This window comes from Condylura cristata, unplaced genomic scaffold (genome assembly GCF_000260355.1).
Source record: "Condylura cristata isolate star-nosed mole 26May11 unplaced genomic scaffold, ConCri1.0 scaffold00008, whole genome shotgun sequence".
NCBI classification, from domain to species: Eukaryota; Metazoa; Chordata; class Mammalia; order Eulipotyphla; family Talpidae; genus Condylura; species Condylura cristata.
The window spans coordinates 15611789-15636522 of NW_004567109.1; the positions used below are offsets into that span (position 1 = coordinate 15611789).

General features: G+C 37.6%; 1 protein-coding gene across 1 annotated transcript; it reads right to left on the reverse strand.

Annotated features, from left to right (window-relative positions):
• Positions 1-774: 774 nt before the first annotated feature.
• On the reverse strand, positions 775-24734 carry PTP4A2 (protein tyrosine phosphatase type IVA, member 2). Its single transcript, XM_004678730.2, has 6 exons — positions 24614-24734; positions 9178-9868; positions 8370-8462; positions 5141-5271; positions 2426-2500; positions 775-1604 (listed from the first exon to the last, which is right to left on the reverse strand). The coding sequence occupies exons 2-6, from the start codon at positions 9271-9273 to the stop codon at positions 1496-1498; spliced, it is 504 nt and encodes a 167-aa protein (XP_004678787.1). The 5' UTR covers positions 9274-9868; positions 24614-24734; the 3' UTR covers positions 775-1495.

Sequence of the window (24734 nt, forward strand, 5' to 3'; positions counted from 1 at the left end):
AGACCACTATTACGTATTTAATATTTAGATAGAGTGCTAGAGTCCCTGACGGCGTCCCTCACTTGTTTCGTCAATGAAGCCCAGTCATAGGTGCCTTCTGCAGAAAAACAGAATAACAGCTTTTCTAAATCAGCACACTGAACCCAGCAAAGAATCTGCAAGAACACTGGAAAGCAGTCCCCTTGCTCTTCCCTGGGTTGCTCTCTCTTCTATCCTGTTATGGCCTGTGGACACATACTCACTAGGCATTGTTGGTTTTGAACCAGCGATTTTTTTTAATCTTACAAAGAAACTATTAAGAAAATAACAAGGCAATCAGTGGTTAAACTGAACTGTACAGGTAAGGGGACAGTTTAGAAAATACCCACCACAGGCATTTCTCAGGTCCAAAATAGTATGTCTTTGTTGCTCCTCCTCTGACCATTCCTGAAAATTCAGAATATAAGTTCTAAAATAAAAATTTTTAATTAACAGCATTCTCTGACATCACTAGATTGAAGATCAGAGTAATGCTACAGCCCACAATTCTTTAGAATGTAGAGAGTGTGCTCTTTGCCTGGACACATCTTTAATGATGGCCTGGTGCAATCCCCCTTCAGAAAGCAAAAGCTAAAAAAAAAAATGTTTCTGGGATACCCACTTAGCTTCATTGGTTGGAAAAGAGAAGAACTTGACTCTCAGCTAAGTTCATTGAGAAGAGAGACTTGTCTTAAAATGTCATTTCCCTACTAATTTGCCAAAACAAACAGTTCTTGGCTACTTTGCCTAATTTTGAATAGGGCTTTCAAGAAAAGAAACTAACGTGAATACCCTATCAATAAAGACTAAAACCAACCTGGATCATGTAATATATATCACTGCTCTTTTTTTTTTCTTTTTTCTTTTTTTCTAAAAGTGCCCAGGTGGGCTTAAGGCTGCCAAACTGCACACACATCTATAGCAACAAGGGCTTTTCCTATTCCACCTACAACTTGTATGAGGGGAAAAAAAGGGGGTGGTGAAAGAAAAGTAGGAGAAAAATATACAAACCTCCCCCCCCCAAAAAAAAAGGAAAGAAAAGAAAAGAATTCTCACAACAGGGAGATCTATGTGCCAAGCATAATGGAAGAATGTGCTCCCCAAACAGATGGTTTTGCACAGGCTAATGTTCTGCTGGTTTTCTTTAGAGACCTATTTTGAAACAGTTAAAAAAGACAGGAGGTTTTTAAATAATTCAATCTTGACAGAAATTCAAAATCTAACACTAGGAGCAAAATCACCCTTGACTGAATTAATCCCTTTTTTCTTTCTTTCTTTTTTTTCTTAAACATTTTATTCATTGTTTATAGAGGGATTTTCTTTTTTGTTTGCTTTTTCCCAATCATTAGGAGAGTGGTTGAGGAGTACTGAATCCATCACTACTTGATGACACAGTTAAGATTCCAGATTCACATTTCCAGGTACCAAGAGTTCCCTCTAAATGCCACAATCAAGTCAGCCTCATTTACATTTCTTTCTATTGAACACAGCAATGCCCATTGGTATCTCTGAAGCGTAATCGCATCTTAGGTCGATATTTCTCCAGGTAAAGCAGCTGTTTGGAATTGAACGCTCCCCTTCTTTTTCTGAAAATATAAGAATGGCAAACTTTATCATGTAAAAAGAGTTGCCTGAATCAATGAAATGCATTATTTATGGCCTCCAGCTTTTCTAACTCACACAGTTGAAAACTAGCATAGCTCCTTTATTATATCACTTCTTAATTTAAGAATTGAGTTGAAAAATGAGCTTTCTGTGCCTTCCCAATTGTCTCAGCTGATTCTCATTAGATATTAATCATCTAATAAAGTTCAGAGGTGTGTCCAGAAACATTTGACCATATTCTTCCCAATTAGAATAATATCTTCTTCAGATTAGAAATGGTAGTAAGTATTTAGGATGAATGAGCAAGTATTTAGATGAGCAGAAAAAGGTGGGTTTCTGTAAAATGTGACCTTTCTAGAGCTGCTACCATACTTTTCATGCCTTCCACTAAAAACCTTTTTCTGATTTTGTGCCTAAATAAGTCACTTACGGTCCTGGCTCTTCTAAATTCTTCCCTACCTCTTAGAGAGTTGCATTTGGACATCCATTAAAAGAGACTCTGAGACTCGACTACCTAGCTATTTAAAGACCCCTAGATATTCAAGAAATATATTGGATATATTCTATAATATCTGAATTTGCAACAGAATAAATTGCACATAATTTATAAAACCTTTCAATTTTGGAACTACAAGTATTACTGTATCTATATCACTTGGTCTTTCTGATATCTTCAGTCAAGCAATATTGTAAGCCAAATACAGCAAACTACTCTGTTCTACAAATGGATACTTCCCATAATTCCTTCCTCTTGCATGATCTTTCTTTATATGTGTTTTCAATCATAAAATTTCATACTTACTGTCTTATAAACTGAACTGCATCTTCATACTTCATTCCACATTCAATCAATGCAAGTGCAACCAGTACAGGTGCCCTGCAGAGAGAAACTCATTTGTAAGTATCCACAGGTGTTTGGAATTAAAGGATTTTTTTTTTTAATACAGGATTTCACATTACTTAGTGCCTTGAATTTTTCCTTTTTCCTACATACTAAAATATCTGCTACTCTCCATTGTCCTAAAAATACCTCTATCATTATAGCTTCTGTATCTATTTTCAGCACAGCATGAAAATTCTAAATCTTTATAGGAGAACTCTACTCTTTAAAACATCACAATAAGGGCCTCCCTGGTGGCACAAGGGGTTAAAGCACACCACTATGAGGCTATCCAAAGCCATTGCAGCACAAGTTGGATCTTCAGCCAGGAAGCTGACCCACATGGCACCTCTCCTGTCTCACCCGCTGCTCCCCTTAGCAGTGTACTTCGTCAATCTGCCTGTTCTGCTCCCCACTCTGTCTCTGGTGAAGCCTCTCACCACTCCTGTACCTCCGACCTGTATGTACCCCAGTTCAGTATGCATAAAAACTCTTTTTAAAAAAAAGACATCACAAAATATGGAATTTTCACATCAAAAATAATTTATCATGGTGAAATAAAATGTTCAAATGTTTCTCTAGGCAGAGGATCTCAGTAATTTTTGCTACAAATCATTCTCATCAAATATTTAAAAGGTATTACACTTCTTCAACAAAGTTCTTTTCCTGAGTTAAGAGTGTGTCAGAGGTCATCTTTGAAGATACAGCACCCATTGCAATGATTGTGAAGGCAAGGATAAATAGTTGGGACTACATCAAGTTAAAGAGCTTCTATACAGCAAAAGAGACATTACAAAAAACAGACATCCCACTGATTGGGAAAAAATTTTCTCACACAAAACTAGTGATAAAGGATTAATCACAAAGATATACAAAGAACTGATGAAATTCAACAAAAATAAACAACCCCATCAAAAAATGGGCAGAAAAGCTAAAAAGACACTTCTCCACAGAGGAAATGCAGATGGCCAACAAGCATTTGAAAAATGTCAACATCCCTTGTAATAAGGGGGATGCAAATTAAAACCACAATGAGATACCACCTCACCCCAGTGAGAATCGCACATCGTAAAACAACTAGCAACAACAAATGTTGGCGAGAATGTGGAGAAAAAGGAACTCTCCAGCACTGCTGGTGGGAAAGCAAACTAGTGCAACCACTATGGAAAACTGTTTGGAGGTTCCTCAAACTGCTACTCATGGAGCTTCCAATGACCAAGCAATCCCACTCTTAGGCATCTACCCAAAAGACACAAAAACACTGATTCAAAAAGATACCTCCACTCCCATGTTTATTGCTGCTTTATTTTACAAATGGAAAGCCATGGAAACAGCCCAAATGCCCAAAGTGGATGACTGGATTAAAAAGATGTGGTACCTATACACAATGGACTAGTACTCAACAACCAAAAAAAATAAACACATGCCTTTTGCTGCAACATGGATGGAGCTGGAAAAGAACATGCTTAGCAAAATAAGCCAGAAAGAAAAGGAAAATTACTGGATGGTTTCACTCATAGCACCAGGTGAGAAAACAATAATAATGAACAGCTATATACCAGAGATATTTTATGGGGGTGGAGTGGGGAATGGGCTCAAAAAAAGTGGGGGAAGGGAAATGCACTAGGCTATAGTCATGGCACACAGGTGATTTGGTGATGGGAAGCCCACGGGAATTACAACTGAGATGGAAAAATGCACAAAATGATGTAAAAATAAACTACTATTTATTTTTTTTTAAATGCGTCAGAGGTTAGGATATACATTTTTGCAATCTAGCAAATCTACAGGACACCAACTCTAGACTAACTAGCACGAGTAGTTATTAGTTATAAAATTACCCCAAGTCAAGTTAGAGCACTAACTATACTTTTACTCTTCAAGTTAAGAACTGAAAGTTCTGACCCTGAAGAAAAAACTACTAAACTGGTGTGGGTGGGGGTGGGTGGGGGTGGCTAGGAAGGTTAAGGGTGGGAGAGGAAGGGGAGCAACCAAAGGGCTGAGCAGATGTAACATCCCGAGTCACCACCATCTTGAGGCAACAGCAGTCTGCATTGTTTTCAGTTCAAGGGCACATCACAAGTTGGCATTTTCATCTGCTTTTAACAAGAGGCCTGCAACACCACTCCAAGCAATGCTAAAGGAAAAGTCTTAAAATCAAAGTCAATTTTCATTCTCCATACATCTCCTTTCAGGAGTTTAAAGTTCAGCCATCTGCTCTCCACATACTAACTTCCACATACTAACTTTCTTACCCAAAATAAACAATGCATAGACTGTTCAAAAATCTGTTATTTTACTTTTGTTGCCCATTTCAAAGACTTGAATTTTTGATAAAATAAAAATATGAAGAAAAAGAAAACACTTCTTAGCTCAAAGACAATTATATAAATCAGTCTTTAAACAACTTCTGAACCATCACCCCCCTAAATCTAGTATAGCACCAGACTCAGACAACCAATGAAACACAAAAAACAGTTAAGAAATCATTATACCAATTTTTGTCCTTACTTCCTTTCCTTTCATATAATCTAATATTTAGTATAATAAATGCAAGTGTCCACCAAAGTGAATTCTCTACTGGTTCACTTAGGCATGATAATAAATGAATTCACAGGTAAAAAGGTAAAATCTTACCTTCCTAATCCTGCAACACAATGCACTGCAACACAGCAACCAGGCTCTTCACGAAATTTGGTTTTTAATAGGTTTAGCCAATCATCTACTATCTGATTAGGGGGTGGTGCTCCATCATCAAATGGCCAATCCTGGGGAAAAATAGATCTTTTACATTAAACTGCTTTTCCCCCACGATTAATATCCTAATGCAGAATAGCTGCATAGTACACAGACTGGATCTAATTGAACTAACCTTATATAAATACTTACTCTAAATAACACAATTCTGAACACTGCTGAAAAATGATCCAAGATGACTTAGCCTTCTCAATGAAATAGTGTCATAAGTGTCTTGATTTTAACCTTATGGAAACCTCTCATCAAAGTGATTAAGTCAATGGCTGTTTTTCAAATATTTTATCTGAATATAGTAATAAGATTAACAGAGAAAACATAATTAAAGCTAAAACAAAGATACCTATCAGTAATTTTTAAAAATCCACTCTGACAAAATATACCAACTGGCATCTCACTGAAATGCAAAAACATTGGGATAATTTGTTTAACAGGAGACTATTTTAATAAGATCAGATAAGGCCACTTTAATAAGATACTATAGAAGGGAGAAAAGTGAAAAAGCATTAAATTGATTCTGTACTTATTATGGACACCACTAGAACACTTTGTGTAGCCCACTAGCCATGACAGTACATGATGTTTGATTAGTCAACTATACCACATAATTAAAAGGCTATCATATCAGATTATTATGTCACTACAGAGTCTAATTGTAAATAACAGTAAAACCTTAGTCCTAAGTAATATCTTATCAAGAGTTTACCTCCTCTAATACTCCCTAAAATTTAATTAAGGAATAAGAAGAAACATGCTTCATTTACTCTTTTATTTGCATGAACTGTCTTCCCAACCACAGACCAATGTAATACAGAACAGTTTCTATCAAAAAAACCATTCAAGTAATAGTTTGAAAAGCACCTGAACTTGAGGCCTCCCTGGTGGTGTAAAAAGTCTCAGCACTATCAAGCTATCACCAGCCACTAGAGCAGAGTTCAATCTTGGGCCAGAGAGCTGACCAACATGGTCCATCAGACCTCTCCTGTCTCACCCCTGTCCCCCTCAGCAGTGTTTTAGTCAACCTGCCTGTTCTGCACCCCACTGTCTCTGGTGAATCCACTCACCCCTTCCCCTGTATCTCTGGCCTACACCCCAGCTCTCGTATGATAAATAAAATAAATCTTTTAAAAAAAAGGCATCTGAACTTCAAACTAACATAGCTGAAACCATAAGCCTTGTCCAATGTGCCTCTGATTAGCCACGAGTACTCATCAAAGAATTAAAAAGGCTTATTTAGGGAGATGTCCTTTTATGAAATATTCCAAATGCTCTTCAACTAGCAAAAAGTAAATTAACAATCTAAAATCTCTGGGAAAAAGAAAAATGCAAAGCTTAATTCTAAATGTTTTTTCAGTTTTAAGTAAGACCCTAATTTTATCTGATCACAGCTAATTAACATAAAACAAAACAAAAACCTAGACTTAAAAGTCCTAGAATAAATCCCAGACCTACTCTTCACAAACTAGTTTATGTTTGTTCTTTAATTCATTTCTATTTCATAAAGGTGTTTACCAACATTACTGATTCAGACAGACTCCAGTCACTCCACAGTTCATTTTCTCAACTGACTTCTCATCTATCCACAAAAGAACATACAATATAGGAAAAAGAATTTGTAGTCAGGGGCCTCCCTAGTGGCACAAGAGGTTAAAGCACGGCACTATGAGGCTATCTGCAGCCACTGCAGCATAAGTTCAATCCTCCGCCAGGGAGCTGACCCACATGGTGCAGGCGCAGAGAGACCTCATCTGTCTCACCCACTGTTCCCCTCACCAGTGTACTTCCATCAATCTGCCTGTTCTGCTCCCCATTCTGTCTCTGGTGAATCTTCTCACTGCCCCTGAACCTCTGGCCTGTACCCTTGTTCTTGTATGCATACATTTTTTTTGTCTTTAAAAAAAGTTTGTGGTTACCCTAGTTTAAGTTTAAAAATTTTTTTGAACAGAGAGCTACATTGTACATGTTTATACTTATCCCCATGAGTTTCACATAGGAGACCTTTAAAGTCATATAGAAATGGGGAAACAAGCACATTATTATACCTGGCTGGCTATCCCATTAAATTATGTTTTTACACGGGGATTACAATTGAGATGAAAAAAAAAAATGTACAAAATGATGTAAAAATAAACTGCTATAAAATTTAAAAAAAAAAATGTTTTTGAGAAACAGGTTACTTAGTTTTTGTCTTCACCAAAATGGATGTGAGGAAATTTTATGGAGCAAATATGACAACGTCCTTAAGAATAGTGTATTTCTTTTCATGAACTGTCTTCCAAACGATTGACAAATTCAACTACCTCTCAATCATCCTTATATCAGTATCATCTTTATTACATTCTTTCTACTCAACTACTTAAAAAAAATCTACAGTTTTCTTCCGATACAGTCTTCCCACAATCAAATCAAATGATCCAGTGAAGACTTTTCTGTAAGACATCTATAACTACAAGGCCATTTCATTACAGACTCCTGCAACTTAAACATTTAGAAAAGAATGTATGAATTTTTACCTTACTTGAGGCTCTTGCTCCCAATAATGAAACAGAATATTTAGGGACTACGGAGGAATTTAATTTAATTTACCTCTAATCACATTATGTTCAAACTGGACTATGAAAGAAGTCTAATCACACAAAAGCTGCTTAGAACTCTACCAAAGAGTAAAATGTCTGAAACATAACTACTCTGGACCAAGATGCCTTGTCTCCCTCTTCCGTTTTATCCACTCCTCATACTTTTCTGCCCTCTACAAGTTTTCAAAAGATATACTAAGTAATTTTTTTTTAAGTAGGAGAGAATATTTCCATGTGACTTAAAGAATGTCTAATGGAAATTACTTTTAAATTCAAACCAGCATTCTAGCAACAAAAATTAAATCGTGCATTAATCTCCTAAGGAAAGCAATACAAATTTCCATTTTCCTGAAATAAATGTGCACTAAATTTTGCTTTCTATTTATAGAAAGCATGTAGATTTTAAATGGACAATGAACAAAATCTAAAGAAAATTTTCAAGATTGTTATGAGTACTGTTTATCCTATTATAAGCTTACAAATATCTATTTGAAAGATACTTGTCTGTGGTGAAAATTAAAACATTACACACTCACTAGGACGTGGATTCCTTCTTTTTCTACTGGAGCTTTATCATATGTAGCATCACAAACTCGAACCAAGGTTGTCACTCCATACTTCTTAAGTTCCTTTAAAAGAAAAATATAAGGAAAGTTGTCTCTATAATCTGCCTCCAAAGTTTTTAAATGCACTATCATAAACTGAAACAATTAAGATGTTATTCTTAGACAAAGATCAAAACTATTCTCAACTGGAGAATTGTGGCAACTTACATACAGATGTTCTCAAACTTTCAGTAGAGGCATCAATAATTTACCTTCACAGAGAATAATTTGGTAACATAAACACAAAAACTTTAAAAGTACATATTCTGACCTAGAAATTCTCCTGGGACCATTTGCCTCCCTTCCCTCAAACCCACCCCCTCTTCTGGGAATTTATTATAACAAGATAATTAAAGATGTACACAAAGATCTAAGTACCAGCAAGTTCAGGATAGGCTGTTTGAAATGGGAAAAAGCTGGAAACATTAATGGTGCAAAACCAGAAGAATGAGGCCCTCCCTGGTGATGCAACAAGTTAAAGTACAGCACTAAGAAGCTGTCCGCAGTCACTGCAGCACCAAGTGAGATCCCCAGCCAGGGAGGTGATCCACATGGCGTGGCAGACTGCTCCTGACCCACCCACTGCTCCCCTCAGCAGTGTGTTTCAATTGCTCTGCCTGTTTCATTTTAAAAATAAAAGAAATGGCTTTGTGATGAGAGATTTCTTTATAATGGTATTAATTTTTAATGGATGTTACCTAAGAATCAATCCAAAAAATAGACCATGATACAATCTTACCTCTGTGAACTTGTTGAGGGTAGCATTGGTAGGGTTGTGAGTTATTAGAAAACGCATGTTCTCATAGGAGATCTCCACAGGGGCTGGGCGATTCATTATGGTAAAAAGTGTGAGCGTGCGTGTGAGTGTGATGGGAAAATGAAAAAAAAAAAATCAATAAATCTTGAAATGTTTCACAGCAGAAAACATTAAAAAGACCACTAAAATGCCTATTATCGATCAGTGTTTTCTCTATTCAACTTGTTTATTCCTTAAGAAGCTTCTCTCTTCAAGATAAGCAGAAGTACTTAGAATCCACTTGAATCCAAAAATCAACTTGGGGCCTCAATGTCTGCAGATGGTTACCTTCGGACTCCAAAAAAATCCAACTACATACAAAACTTAAGCAGCCTTTACTACATTTAGGCACTAGTGAGACAAGTTAAAAGTGTAGGTCGCTTTCCACTTATGTTTACTTGATGTTTAATTTTACTGGAGTCATTAAAAGAAAGATGCTTGCAATTAAAAAAAAAAAAAAGCCAACTATTTCTGAGGCCAGTCTCGGTGTCCAGAGTCTTCAAGGCAATGTTAATTATGGCACATAGAACCCCCAAGCTCACTTGTCAGCAAAAACGCTGTGCTGAGCCTGGCAGAAGTCTGCCCTCACGCTCAGAATCGCCATAAATGTGCAACGTATATTCCAACGAAAAACCTGGAGGAAAAAAAGCAAAAGTAAAATGAACTGGAGCTGACAGCATACTTAAACACAATACCCAAAGTCAAAAACATTCTTTACAAGTCCAAAAACATGTGAAATGTCACCAATTTTAAATTATTGCCAAGATTCGGACAAAAGTGTATTTCTAGAGCCAGAGACTTAAAAGTTAAATGTCTTTTTTCAAAACAGGGTTCAAGAAGTTTTTGTGCTAATTTTTAAATTGACTTTTTACATTCATTTTAAACAACTTTAAAATGACTAGAAAATATAAGCTTTCATTCCTTGAACTCTTTTCATAAAGTAGACAACAATCTCATTTTTATGCTTTGATGGTTAAGTCCTCCTTCACATACATTTTTTGCTTAAAATAAAAGTTATTTGCCAAAATTCCACGTTGAAAATTTAGTTCTTTCTATCCAAAGTATACTGGACCACAATAACAACCTGGACCATAAAATACTGCTGCAAAATTATCTTCTTTTCCTCACAACTCTGAGTAGTTGTTGCTGACTCTGAGAAATGATGAAAAAGAGCAAAAAAGTCAAGTGACTTGTCTAACGTGAGCCCAAATTCAAACAAGCCTTCTGTTAGTCCCATGTTTTTCTTAACATGCCATAACTCCTAATGACTAAAATAATAATCAAATACCATCCTCTTATTTCTGGTTCATTTTACTACTACTTGTATTACTTCCTCAAGAGTACAAAGGTATGTGAAGTTCAGACAGAAACTGCATTCTCCTGTCCAAATACTAATCCATACCACAAAAAGTGGCAAAAATAATATCACAGATCTGCAGTAATCTTTACAAGCTAGCTCAAAGTGTCAACATAATCATAAATCCCTCTGGAAATAGAAACACAGTCTAAACTCTTTCATTTGCCTTTTTCCTAAGTTACCAATAAATGTTTATTTAGAAGTCTCAAAAAGAGATGACTGCAACCAGATAGAAAAAGACATGAAAGATAATAACTACAGAACCATTTTCAAGATTGAAATATATAGATAAGAACCTATTACTACAAATTTTCGAACTTATTCTAACCTCAAATCTGTTTATGATATTCTTACAATACTTTTCAAGTTACATACTTGTGATTATATTGCCATGGACACAAGCACAAAACTAAGGCATTCCCAAAATATGAAATATACATAAGAAATCCAAAATGGCATTCTAAAAACTTCAGTCCTCAGCAGAATTGGGGATCCAGAGAAGTTAAAAGGATTTAAGTAAGGCCACAGTTAATCAAGTAGCAGATCAAGGACCAAAAGCTAGATGTCCATAGATTTGAGGCATACAGCTGGGGAGAGGAAGGCAGAGGAGTCCGAACAGGAGGGAACAGCACAAAGGATTATGGAGATGGTTCATGGGCACTATGGCAGTAACAGAACTATGAGGACTACACCTAGGAGAGAAATCAAACATTATACAAAAGTGAACGACGTAAGAAAATAAGTAAATTTAATAATAAAAACTCCCTCTTGATTTTTTTCTAAATTTGAACTAATGGACATAGTCACATATTTTTCAAGTCATAAACATTTTCATGCATCAATAAGTTTAACTTTCTTCACATATTTGCTTGGACATTAATCTGCAATTCTGTGACCTTGTAAAAAGGAGAGAGAAGATTACTATGATTTAAATAATAATAATGGTTTGCATGTAGCACAGGACAAAACACAAGGAAATTCTAATCTGTTTAAACTTTTTATTCAGTGATATTAGCATAACTAGTGTTTGTCAGCTGAATAAAAGTACTGAAAGGTCTGCACTGTAGTGATGGCCAGGCTTAAAAGGTTACACAGCTCTAAAAGCCTTCTACAGTGTTTAATCAGCAAAAAGAAAAGCTCTGTTCCAACTATTCCTCCAAGTTCATTTTGGAAGGATCACTTCCAGGGATAAGGATATTTCACTGAGCCTCCAATTCTTAATATCATACTGAGATGCAAAGAAAAAGAATTTTTGCCAAATGAAACCTTATGTTCTATCAATGTTAACAGATACATGATAAAAAAGCAAGTTTCTGTTCCTTACATCTGCAAGAGTTAAACTGCACTTCAAACAGTTACATATTCTTGCATCTGTCAATTCAAATAAATTTAACTTTTGTGACATATTTAAGAACTTAAAGCAAAAGTTTTAAAAAATATGAACAACCTACCGCAGTTGGAAAAGCACTAAAAATCAGTCCTGTTTATTTTAACATAAGCACGTGAACTCTTCTAAAGCTGTCTCTGAGGAGTTCTACCATACCTAATTTTAAAAATTGACTTTGGTTTTAAGTTACCAGCTGAGAGAAAAGGAGGCCTGACATACAACAGCTATCAAGTTCATATATGTACCCAAATATTCTCTCCATCCGTTAACTTTATCTTTTATAGAACCTAACTTTTAAAATATTGAACTTAGACATTATTATTTCCTGGGCAGCATTTTAATCTTTTTTTTTAAGATTTATTTATTTAGGCCCTCCCTGGTGGCGCAGCGGGTTAAAGCACAGCACTAAGAAGCTTAAGCCACTTCCACATGAGTTCGATTCCCGCCTGTCCTGGAAGAGATCCACATGGCGTGGCAGACCTTTCCTGACCCGTCCACTGCTCCCCTCAGCAGTGTACTTCGTAAATCTGCCTGTTCTGCTCCCCACACTGTCTCTGGTGAATCCTCTCACCCTCTGCATCTCTGGCCTGTACCCCAGTTCTATATGAATAAATAAATCTTAAAAAAAAAAAAAGATTTATTTATTCATTCATTCAGAACTGGTACAAGCCAGAGATGCAGAGGGTGAGAGGGCTCACCAGAGAAAGAGTGGAGAGCAGAACAGGCAGATCAGATGAAGTACACTGCTAAGGGGGGCAGCAGGCGGGTCAGGAGAGGTCTGCCACACCATGTGGTCACCCATGGCCGCCTCCAGGTCAGTCGGGGATCGAACTCCTGAGGAAGTGGCCCCAGCCTCTTAGTGCTTTGCTTTAACCCACTGCGCCACCAGGGAGGGCCAGCAACATTTTAATCTTTAACAAAATAACACAATGCTGCTGACGACTAGAAAGGCTTTTTCTTTAATAGAGAAATCCTTTTAAATTAAGGAAGGGAAGGAGAGGAGAAAGATACAAGAATGAAGAGCAAGTCAGCAGAGGCCTACCTGAGATAATACACTGCCACTAAGTCAGCAACTTCAGAGATTACTGAAAACACTAGAGATATGTCTGAGTATAAATGTCCACTTGTGACTACTCTCCTAAGAACATCTACCTAGAAGAGAAACAAAAACCAAAATGGATAGTATTTCATTTTCTATCATTTAATCATGGCAGGTCCTTAAAATGGAAAACTATGAAGAGGTTAAAAAGAATAAAACAGACCTATATGAAAGGATATGGAGAGGTAGCTAAAAGACATTAGTATGGTACAAGACTGTACAAATGATTTATGTAGAAATATCTGTGAATACTATACATGCCTTCACATCCATGGACTATCTAGAAAGTTACAGACAAAAGGTAACATCAGTTGTCTGGGAGTAGAAGGGACTGAAGCCCAGGAGTATGATTTATTTTATCCTAATATATATTTTTTGAACTACAACTTTTCCCATACACATGTATTATTTTTTTTTATTTCAGGATAATAATCCTACAATGATTTACAATTTAACCCCATCCAAAACTGTGCTACAGTCATAGAATTACAAAGAGCCTCAAGACTACTAGTCCTGTTCCCGGAAGACCTGTACCTACACAGTTTCAGAAAGTTAGTTTCCGTCTCTGTTAAAGATACTGACTTGTTGGGTAAAACGCAGGTTCCGCTTTGGCAACTATTAATTCTAAATTCAGGTATAAATATGGAGGATTCAAGGGTGTGAGGAAACTTTACAAAAGCAGCCCAGTTAAGGTAACCCAAATTTACACTGGACAGCCTTTTAAAAAGGGTGATATACTCATATACAACAGACTTACAACACTAAGCTTTCCACTGAGAAACTGCCTCTACTTCCAAAGTAAACCATGCAATAAACCTTCTAATTTGATGGGGTAAGTCAGTGGTCACCAGATTAAAACAGCACATTATAACCCTAAAACATAATAAAGAATCCTAGATCTAAGAAAATAAAATTTAAAAGCAAAGGTCTAAAGAATAAAGAAGCAAGCACACATTTACTGTATTACTTTTCTTACCATAAATTCAACAGGAAGTCGTGCAAATTTTTCAGCTTGGTTTCTACAAACAGGCAACATGAAAGCATAATACTGTACATAAGACTAAAGCTTTGCAACAATTTTTTTCTAAAACAAATTCATTTCACTTCAAGCGGTACACTTCCCCTTCTAGTAAGTATGAATAATCTGTCAACAATATATGAATTCATTCTCATCAAGAGTTAGCTATTTTCCTTGCAATTTGTCTAGTCACAAATTGTTAATTCAAATATTTATTGAATATATACTGTATGTCACATACTTTTATGGGTCAGCAAGAATAGTAAACAAAACAAAAATTCTTGTCAGAATGGCTCTTGTAACAGGCATACATAAATAAATAAATAAATAATATTAAATAAATACAATATGCCACTGCTAAAGAGAAAAATGTCAAAGCTGGGTAAGCAGATTCAAAGGGAGAGGGCACACAGGCTATGAGGTGGGAACATGCTGGGAGTGTTTTAGGTAGAGAGATGCTTGGAGTGTTCTAAGAGCAAGAGGACCATTGCTACTGTTGCAAAGTCAGAGAAATAGTCTTACAGACTAGGAAAGAATTTGGCTTATATTCAGAGAAAGATGGGGTTTCAAGCAAAAATGACAACTTATGTTTAAAAGGATCACTTCCAGCTGCTATCTGAAGACAGGTAACAGAGATGTAAGAGTAGAAACACAGAGATCCATTAAGAAGTTTGCTGCTATAAGCCAAGGGAGAGCTAGTAGTACTTGGACCAAAGTAGTAGCAATACAGAGAATAAGGGATTAGTTTCAAGACCTACTCTGAGGTAGTATCCAAAAGATTAATTTGTCCACAAACTAAAAAATATCAAGGCCCCTGAGTTAAGTTATATAGAAGCCTAACTTAATACTCAGAGACTATTCAGACAAGAGACCATGCCACCCATCAAGGAAGAACAGGAAGGCATTTCCTCTGTAAACCACTACTCTTATCTTCTGCATTTTGGCCATTTGAGGGGAAAAAGTATCTTAAGACTTGTAAACTAAAGTGAACTCAATTTTGCAAATTGAACAACACATTTAACTAACTGATTTACAGAGCTCAAATACATATTTTACTCATCTTTTATGACTACTCCCAAGCTATTAGAGCCTAATAGAAACAACAGCTCTGCTGTTACTTATCTTTGTTCCTCTCTCTTGTTGCATCTATCAAGCTAAAACTGAATATACCTTACACTTTGAAATTTAGATAATACAAATTAACGTTAGTTTCCTGCCTTGCTGACTGAGGAACTGATAAGTATATCCATTAAATTCTACACAATAATTCTACACAAATTAGGAACTGTTTATCTGTAAACAAGATAAAAATATCAAGATGCTTTTTGACTACTAAAAAAAAGTTTCAAAGTTACTCCCTTGGTTATTCCCACTTTTCCACTTCCTCATTTAAGGAGGGAACTTGAGAAACAAGTTCCAGTACAGAATTCAATAATCAGTCCTATAAAAAGAAAGCATGACCTTGATGTGAGAAAATATCTTATTTCTGAACCAGCAGGACATACATGGCCTGTCACTCAGAAAGGAAAGAAAGCAATGAACCAACAGTCACACCTGCTTCTGAGAACAGTGACAGTTACTTACTGAAGTTCTGTGGGCCCTGTTTCCACTCAAATGAAAGGTAGTGGTTTTCAAATTTATATGTACCCTGGTAAATAGAAGTAGTCCTTTTCTAGAAATTCCTAACTTCTACAAATAAACCTTAAGACAAAAATTACAGTAAATATCTTTTAGGCCACATGAATATATTTAATTTTCACTTTTGTACTCCACTGTTAACTCTAAAGATTAGCAATCATCCAGCTGAATTTTTTGTCCAAAAATGTTATTTTTCCTTTCCTAAATAAAATTTAAAGAGATAAAAGCACTGTATTCAATTTTTTAAAAATTATTAGAATTCCAGTTATAACATTAAAAATCCTAACAGCACAATTCTAATAGTAAGCATTAATCTTACTGTTTTTAGTTAGTCTTTTTAAAATTAAATTGTTCTATTAAGTTGAAAGGTATCATGGCTAGCCTCTCAAGGAAATTTATGTTTAAAGACTTTAGTTTATATACATTCTAAAGAGATTCCCAAGGCCCTTTATTATAAATTTTAAGCACATTCTATTCCTAAATAATTGTGGTGACCTTCTATAATACAAATTCAGATGCATACCCATAAAATTAAATCCTAATACTTGTTTTCTTTCCTTCCCTTCCATTCTTCTTTAATCTCAAAAGCTAAGCAATTTTCCTGGATAACAATTTAAGTCTTAATCATTTTAATTTACTTTCAAATATCACTATACACAGTTTAGCCCAAGAACCATTGATCAATTATTTTATAATAAAAATATATTTGAGGTTCTGAACTTCAATTGTAATAAGGCAAACTCAGTAGTAAAAATCTGAAAGGACACCTGGATTCAGCCTGTCAACACCACTCTGAAATGTTTTCTAAGCTATATCAGGACAGTCAGAATGACTGTAACAGCTGCAAGTTCCCTGAAGTTGCAAAACAGATACTTGGGAAAAGGTTATTTGAATCACCTTTCAAAATAACCTACAGCACAGGAGCAGTATGCAAAGCAAAAACTTCCAAGCTATTGTTAGCATTATTTAAAATATACCATGTTTCAGAGCTTAGCAGTTTACGGGTCAGCTTAACTCTTTCATTTCCCCTTTTTGTCAAATGTATGCAGTATATTTAAAGGTCCTGTTGGGGGAGAAAACTATGTACAGGACACAGAATATGAACACTCTAAAATGTATCTTGTCAGCATAAATTCTTTTAAGTTCCAGAAGTTTTTCTGCTGTTAGGGCACTTTGGTCAATTTTCCCCCAAAACCCCATGAAGTTAGCAGCACTTCCTGTCCTAAACTTACTTTGTATAAATTTCATTCTACTTCACAATCACCCCTCTGTGTACTGAGGACAGGACAAGATAACCAAGAACCTAAACCATTCATTTTAGAGCTACTGGTGGCCTTTTAAGATACAATGGCCACCCATTAATTGCCCAATAATTGTTTGCTGTTTACTTTCATAAAATATACCATAACTTTAAACAAAAAAAAGAAAGAAAGAAAGAAAGAAAACAAACCTAGGAGCATTAAGTAAAAATGGTGAAATAGAGGCCTCCTTGGTGGCACAGTGCTTAAAGACAATGTTGTCAAGTTATTGCCAATCACTGCAACACATGCTGGCTCCCCAGACAGAGAGCTAACTAACACACATGCCCCAGTAGACCTCTCCAGTCTTAGGCACTGATCCCCTCAGCAGTATATTTCAATAGATCCACCTGTTCTGCTCCCCACTCTGCTTCTAGTGAATCCTCTCACCCACTACACCTCTGGCCTATATGCCTATTCTTGTATTCATAAATAAGTAAATCTTTTTTTAAAATGGTGATATAAAACCATGTCAAGAGGTTACTACTCTTTGCTCACTGTTGCAGTTCAACAGTCACCTTCCATTGGTTACCCTTTTTTTTTTTTTTTTAAAGATTTATTTATTTGTGCATACAGAGCTGGGGTACAGGCCAGAGGCTCAGGGGCGGTGAGAGGCTTCACCAGAGACAGAGTGGGGAACAGAACAGGCAGATAGATAGACGAAGTATACTGCTGAGGGGAGCAGCGGGAGGGTCAGGAGAGGTCTGCCACACCATGTGGTCACCTCCAGGGCAGGCGGGAATCGAACTCATGCGGCCTTTTAAAGAATGCAATATTCAATTATTCTTGTCTCCTTCCTTCAAACGTTTACTGAAGGGAAAGACAACCTCTGTCTGAATGCTAGTAAAAGGCAGCACAGCCTATCTCATAACATGCTTTGTGGAGCTCTGTGAGCACACCGTACAAACACTATTCAGGATCAAGGTCTTATAATGTGAGTGAAACTATCTGATGATAAGCATTACAAATTACGATGTGATATTAATGCTATATACTTTGAAAAACACACAGTAAGGATGAGTAGAATACAGCAAGATTAATTCTTTCAAGAAAAGGTAAAACTCAGGACAAAAGATTGGTAGAAACAATGAAGGGCCTCATAGCCTGATTTGGGAAAAGTTTAGTTAGGTAACTGGGGAGGCACAGACCAAGTAAAGAATTTCAGAACAATTCAAATGTCAACAAAAGCTCTTGGGAATTCAAAAGTAGTTAAGGAGCAACTCTGATCACTGACAGAAAACAAATATTGTCATATTCATGGGCATATTCTGATCTTTCAACAGTTCCATAATTACCAGTGTCACAAAAATATCCTCTAGACTAATTCCTACTTGATAACTGAATTATTTTTCTTAGTAAACAGACGATAGGAGTTTAAGTCTACTTGTTGAAAGACCTCCAAAATGAAGAGTTTACCTCATTAGAAAAACTGACTATAGTGTACAACTTAAATTTGAAGAGCTTCCCCCACAGAAAGACCTGATGTGAATAATTTATACCAATCACCAAAAGGAAACTTGTTTGCAACTACATGTGTGGAATGAAGAATAATGTCACCAGAATCTATTGTTTCTCCATTACAGCCTTCTCAATTTGCTGACAAATCCTGCTGGTGACTCATATCCTCCTGCACTAACCAGGCACTCTGTTTTCTTAGGATAGGCTTTTCACCAATAATTCAAAGTGGAAAACATCAGGCTTTATGCTACTAAAACAATAAATATCAACATACATGCACATACATACTCAATTTACATACTATTTACTAAGTACAACCTAGTAAGTTTTCCAATAAAACAGTGCAAAAAAAAAAAAAGTGATGCTCAGATCTCAACTAAAATTAAAGGCAGATCTGATTGTGAATTTGAATTCTTGTCAAACAATACATTAGTTAAGAGCCAACATTTCTGACCACTGCAGAAATAAAAATATAATTTATCTGATTTGCTAAAGCAAATATATCATGTGTGCATCTTAAGCCAAAAGAACTAACATTTTCTGAGAAGAATGAAATTTCAACCCAAAAATACTTATGAAAGGAATTAAATACACCAATTCTTTAAATGTAAAGACCATTCTAATGGTCAAAATATTTTTTCAAAACAAGTTCAACTAAGCAAGGGTCACAGGAACATCTAACCTTAAAATTCTCTGCTTAAAGGTCAATGTTGGGGCCCTCCCTGGTGGTGCAAGGGGTTAAAAGCATAGCACTATAAAGTTATCTGCAGCCACAGCAGCACAAGTTCGATCTGCCAGGGAGCTGACCCACATGGCACCACAAACTTCTCCTGTCTCACCCACTACTCCCCTTATCAGTGTACTTCCGTCAGTCTGCCTGTTTTGCTCCCCACTCTGTCTCTGGTGAATCCTCTCATAGCCTCTGCACCTCTGGCCTGTACCCCAGTTCTTATATGTATAAATAAATCTTTTTTTAAAAAAACCAATGTTGTACAATGTAAATGGATGCAAAAACTTAGTTTCTAATCCACTTGAAAGAGCGTGTGCTGTGTTACAGAACTTCAGGATAAAAAAATTAGTACAAACAGAAAACACTATATTCAAGTCACATAAAAACTGTTGGTATACTGTCAATTCTTCATAGTCATTATTTTGGCTAAGATTTTGTGCCTGGTAAGTCTATACTGATTGAACAGACAGCACAGGGGAAATATCATCTTAAGACATGGAGAAAGGACATTTTCTCACTGGGGTCATAAACTCCATAAGTAGCTGTAGAAAGTGAGCAGACTATTACAGTGCTGTCCAGCTTCTTTTGTAGAAGTGCTAGATAGTGACATTTCTGGTTCTAGACTTCTACAACAAAAGATTTATAGACAATGTCCACTTAAGTCTACATCAAATAATCCCATTAACCTGCAAGTTTCAACAGAGTAGTCAAGACAAAGGAACTAAAGAATTCTGTTCAGTCAGTAAGACACTAGAGAAAGCTACCGGATACTCTCTACATAGATATTAATTCTGAAGTTGAAAATGGAAAAAGGCTTTTTTTTTTTTAAGATTGATTTATTTATTCATACAGAAATGGGGTACAGGCCAGAGGTGCAAGGGGCAGTGAGAGGATTCACCAGAGACAGAGCGGAGAGCAGAACAGGCTTACTTGATGAAGTACACTGCTGAGGGGAACAGTGGGCAAGACAGGAGAGATCAGATGCGCGCCATGTGGGTCAGCTCCATGGCTGGGGATCAAACTCATGCTGAAGCAGCTTCATAGTGTTGCACTTTAACCTGCTTAGCCACCAGAGAGGGCCCCAGGAAAAAAGACTCTTAACACTGCCAACTGAGAGATGCTAATCACCATTTCCCAAAATATTAAATGGTGACATGCACTGTTCATTGAACAAACTCAGGTATAAAATTATCTGAGCAATAATAGCAAGGACTGCTGCTTTAAAACTTAAGAGAATAAGCATCAGTTTCTACATAAATAACCCAACTTGTTTCTTGAGAAAAATCTCAAAAGCACAACCCTTTTCATAATGAGAAAAAAAGTAACTGAAGTATCCCTTAGTATTTAAAAAAAAACACTGTCTCAAACAAAAAAGGCTGACTTCCTTAATATCTACTTAATGCCGACATAGTTCCCTTTAAAATGGGGACGGGGGTAGTGGAGATGAGGGAGGAGAATTAGCCATAGATTTAAGTGCTTTGAGTCCCAAGGAGAAAATAATATTTTTCCTACTGCTATCTATTCACTAATACGTCTTAAAATGTTATCATTTATATATATATATTACATCATTCTTCCTTTTATTTATCTAACAAGGATTCTGAAACCTAGGATTCAGCAAATTGATCTCTAAACCAATATCCTTATCTGTAAAACTGAAAGAATGTCACTTGCTGAAAGGATTACTGAGTTTTTTAAATGAGATGACCTAATACAAGAAAATTCTCAAGGAGGGAATGTTGAAACCTAGTGCATAATGTTGGACTTCATAATTGTCCAAGAACTCAAGATCTCTATCCTAACTCCATAAACAACTCAGTACACCATGTAAAACAAGGGATCTTTGATACTCGGCTGCTCAAAATTATCTTAAAGTCTGAAAAAAATGGGCCCTCCCTAGTGGTACAACAGGTTAAAGCACAGTGCTATGAAGCTATACCTAGCCAAGGTGACCCACCATGCAGCAGACTTCTCCTGTGCAGCAGACCAGACCTCTCCTGTCTCACCCACTGCTCCCCTCAGCAGTTACTGAAGTCACCATGTGCCTGTTCCCCACTCAGTCTCTGGTGAATCCTCTGACCCTGCCACCACCCTGCCCTTCTGGCCTGTATCCCAGTTCTTATATGCATAAATAAATAAAATCTGGGGGGGGGGTCTGTAAGAAACAGGGGTGATATAGGAGCACATGAAGAAATCAACCTTAGACTTCACTCTTTCAAGATCAACAGGTAAGAAGTTATATACTGCTCCTCTGCATCATATTTATAAATGCTTTTTCTAGAAGCTCCCCTGAATATCAGTTCCACATTCCAATAAAAAATTAATACCATAGTCAAATCCTATAAATAAATCTTAGCTAAATTTCAACTTTGTGTATCAAAAACAGTGGTCTGTAACTAGTGCATACTCAAACATTACCTTTCAAAAACAAGATTTCTTAACCTAATGTTCAAGTAAAATATAGGATTTTCAGATTTTCTAATTCAAATGTTTACTCTCCCCTAGCAGCACCAATGTTCAATTATGTTATAAATGGTTTCTGCCTATAAGTTGGCTCATTCAAATTCAGTATTACCTGACTAACTCATGGAGGGAAGAGGTTTGATTTTTGCTATTCTGAGTCAAAATATATCCAGATCAGCAGTTTTAAATAATCTTTTGTTTCTATAGGAATTCTAAAATGCTAGTCTTTTCCAGCTACTAAATATAACAATTAGATGGCTGCTTTAGTAGAAAAGTCCTAGTAGTAATAACACTTGAATCTGCAGTTCAATTTATAATGAACTAAGTACTTTCATATATATTTACTCACTTGATCTTCTGAGATAAATAATCTGAGATAAATATCCCATAAAACTGAATAAAAGGACTTTCACCAAGAAGGGACAACATACAGTTGACTCTTGGTCCTCCAAAATACATTCTTCCTCTTTCCCCCAAAATAAAAAAAATAAATAAATAAATAAAAAACATAAAAGTCTGTTGGGTTTCTTTCATCAGACCTTTCTCTCCCAGACATATCCCAGGTGTCTCATAAAAACTCTGTCTCAAAGCACACACCCTGGGGCCCCAAGAGTTTCAAGGCAGAATCTCCACCCACATAAAAGCCTAGCTTAGGCCCTAAACAGCCTCAAGTCAGCATCTCCTAAATGATCCCTTGCCTCTAGTCTTCTGCATTAATTTCAACAGCTCTCATCTATTCTCAATATAAGTTGCTGGGTCACACTGTAGATAATAACCTCAAAGTAAGACAACCTATTTTGAAAGTAGTAATAGTGTAGTGGAAAAATCAAGGACCTTGGAGTCAGACCATGGTTTTTAATCTAATTCCAATTCTTAATATCTTGTGACCTGGGATAAGATATTATCTTGTGGATGAACCTCTTTGAATCTCCTCTCTTCATCTCATCACTGTAAGTCAATGACAGCTCACCACTGTATCCCTAGTCCCTGGCAAATAGATACCATTTTGTGCGCTGAATGAATGCAAATGAAGATACCTACCACCTTTGCAATGACTATAAGCATTAAGTGAGCTTATGAAAAGCACCTGGTGCACAGTAGGCAGTTAATACTAATTAATCCTGTCTAGATAGTAATACTATTTACTATTTCTGAAAGTAGACACCATGAATAAGGACACGCTAAGAAAAATATAATTTCTGACGTCTAATTACACACCAATGCCTTTGCCTTTCTGTCTGCTATCAAAAGGACCACCCTGTGTTGAGCAATACTGGTGGTGTAAGGTGAGCATAGCTGCCTTCCAAAAGGCTCCCTACTCTTTGCTTATCACATTAAAAGAATGTCAATTTCTAAGAGACTTCCCACCACTTAGGAGTACAGTCTCTGGCAAGGTACTCTTCAGAAAGAACCCCTACTTCTACAGTACCAGAACCTAAGAAAAGTCCTTTCACTAACCAATGTGAAACAACTTGAAATATCAGGATCAGAATACTGGCCAACAACTTCTCACCATCCTCACCAACATAATCGTGTGCTAGTAAACGATTCTGAAGCCTTTAATAATGTGTCACTGTTGTCTTCACGTCCTTGTGCACACTGAATAGGGCATACTTAAGTCATCTTCTGTCTGAAACTGTTCTGTAATACAGAGCAAGGCAGCAAGTAACTACCATATTCTAATCCAGTTGTAGTTGTAGCTTGATGACTCCAGTCATTTGCTGCATGTTTACAGTGATGCCAGAAAGCTCAACACTGTATGTTTCTTGACAAATTCCAGAAAACAATCAACTAGGCTATGATTCTCCATTATCGGTATATTATTTTTGCTTCTACTAGTACTTAAGCTTTTGTCCAGGTGGGTAGAAAAGAGCCACAACCTAAAAAACACTACTTCAATACACCTAACAAATGAAATAACTTTCACCTGCAAAACTAGCAGTACTTCACCAAACGTCTCCGTTCTGCACACCATGAAGGTGAGAACCAAGAGCTGGGGCAACAGACAAGCTGGTTTTAGCTAGCTCTTGGAGTCCGGTTGTAGGATGGGTGGCAACCATATTCCTGGCAAACTGGGAAATTTATGTCCATGTCATGAAAAGGGGGGTGGGGGAATTTTTATTTTTTTAATAACAATCCAGAAGATGACAGTGCCTCTCGAACAGGCTCCCGAACAGAAAGATTTTCACCCTTGAACCCAAGGACGCAGGGACAAGATGCTCCTGGAAGGAACTCCCTAACCCAGGACACCGGGGTTCACCAAGGCCATCCCGAGGAAAAGAGCCTCCAGGATGCCCCTCGCGCTGGGCACGGACAGGCACACCGTCCACACTCCCCCATCTTCCACTCACCTTCTCCCCAGCCTCCCTCCCACCGCTCACTCTCTCCCCCATACACTTAACACTCTCCCTCATACCCCACGCTGCCTCACACACACTCTCGCCCCGACTTACTCATCCCCCCATCTCCCCGCTCGATTCACACTCGCTCATCCCCGACACTCACCCACACATGCTCGCCCCCCAACCACAGTCCCCCCGTGCCCTCTACCCTCACCCACACTCCCACCGCCCCACCGTCAGTTCTCCCACCCACTGCCCTATCCCCTCACTCACCCCTCACCTCCCCAGGCATCCTCAGCCCTCACCCCAATTCACTCTCCCCCTCACGCACGCATGTCCCCCCCAAGATTCAACATTCTTCCACAGCGCGCACGTCCCTCCCACTTCCACACGCACGATCCCCCCCTCAGACACCCACCCTCGGTCTCCACGCTTCCCGGCCGCGCTCCCCGCCCCCGGCCCGGCCCGGCCCGGCCCTCCTTCCGGGGACGTGTCTCGGGCCTGCACTAATGGCTGCGGCGCCTCCCGCCCTCCCCTTCCCGAGGCCCCGGGAGCGGGCGCGGGGGCCACCCGGGAGGACCGCACTCACGCTGGCGAGCTGGGGACTGGGCATTGAAGTCCGGCGGCGGCGGGAGCGAGGAGGCGCCTCTCTCCTCAGTCACCTCGGCGGCGGCGGCGGCGGCGGTAGCGGTGGCGGCGGCGGCGACGAC

Excerpts from the sequence above, each read along its gene's own strand:
- PTP4A2 (XM_004678730.2), bottom strand. The coding sequence starts at position 9,273 with ATGAATCGCCCAGCCCCTGTGGAGATCTCCTATGAGAACATGCGTTTT. Across the intron at positions 5,272-8,369 it reads AAGAAGGAATCCACGTCCTA|GATTGGCCATTTGATGATGG; the intron begins GTGAGTGTGTAA and ends ATTTTTCCCCAG. Across the intron at positions 1,605-2,425 it reads GCAGTTCAGTTTATAAGACA|AAAAAGAAGGGGAGCGTTCA; the intron begins GTAAGTATGAAA and ends TTATATTTTCAG.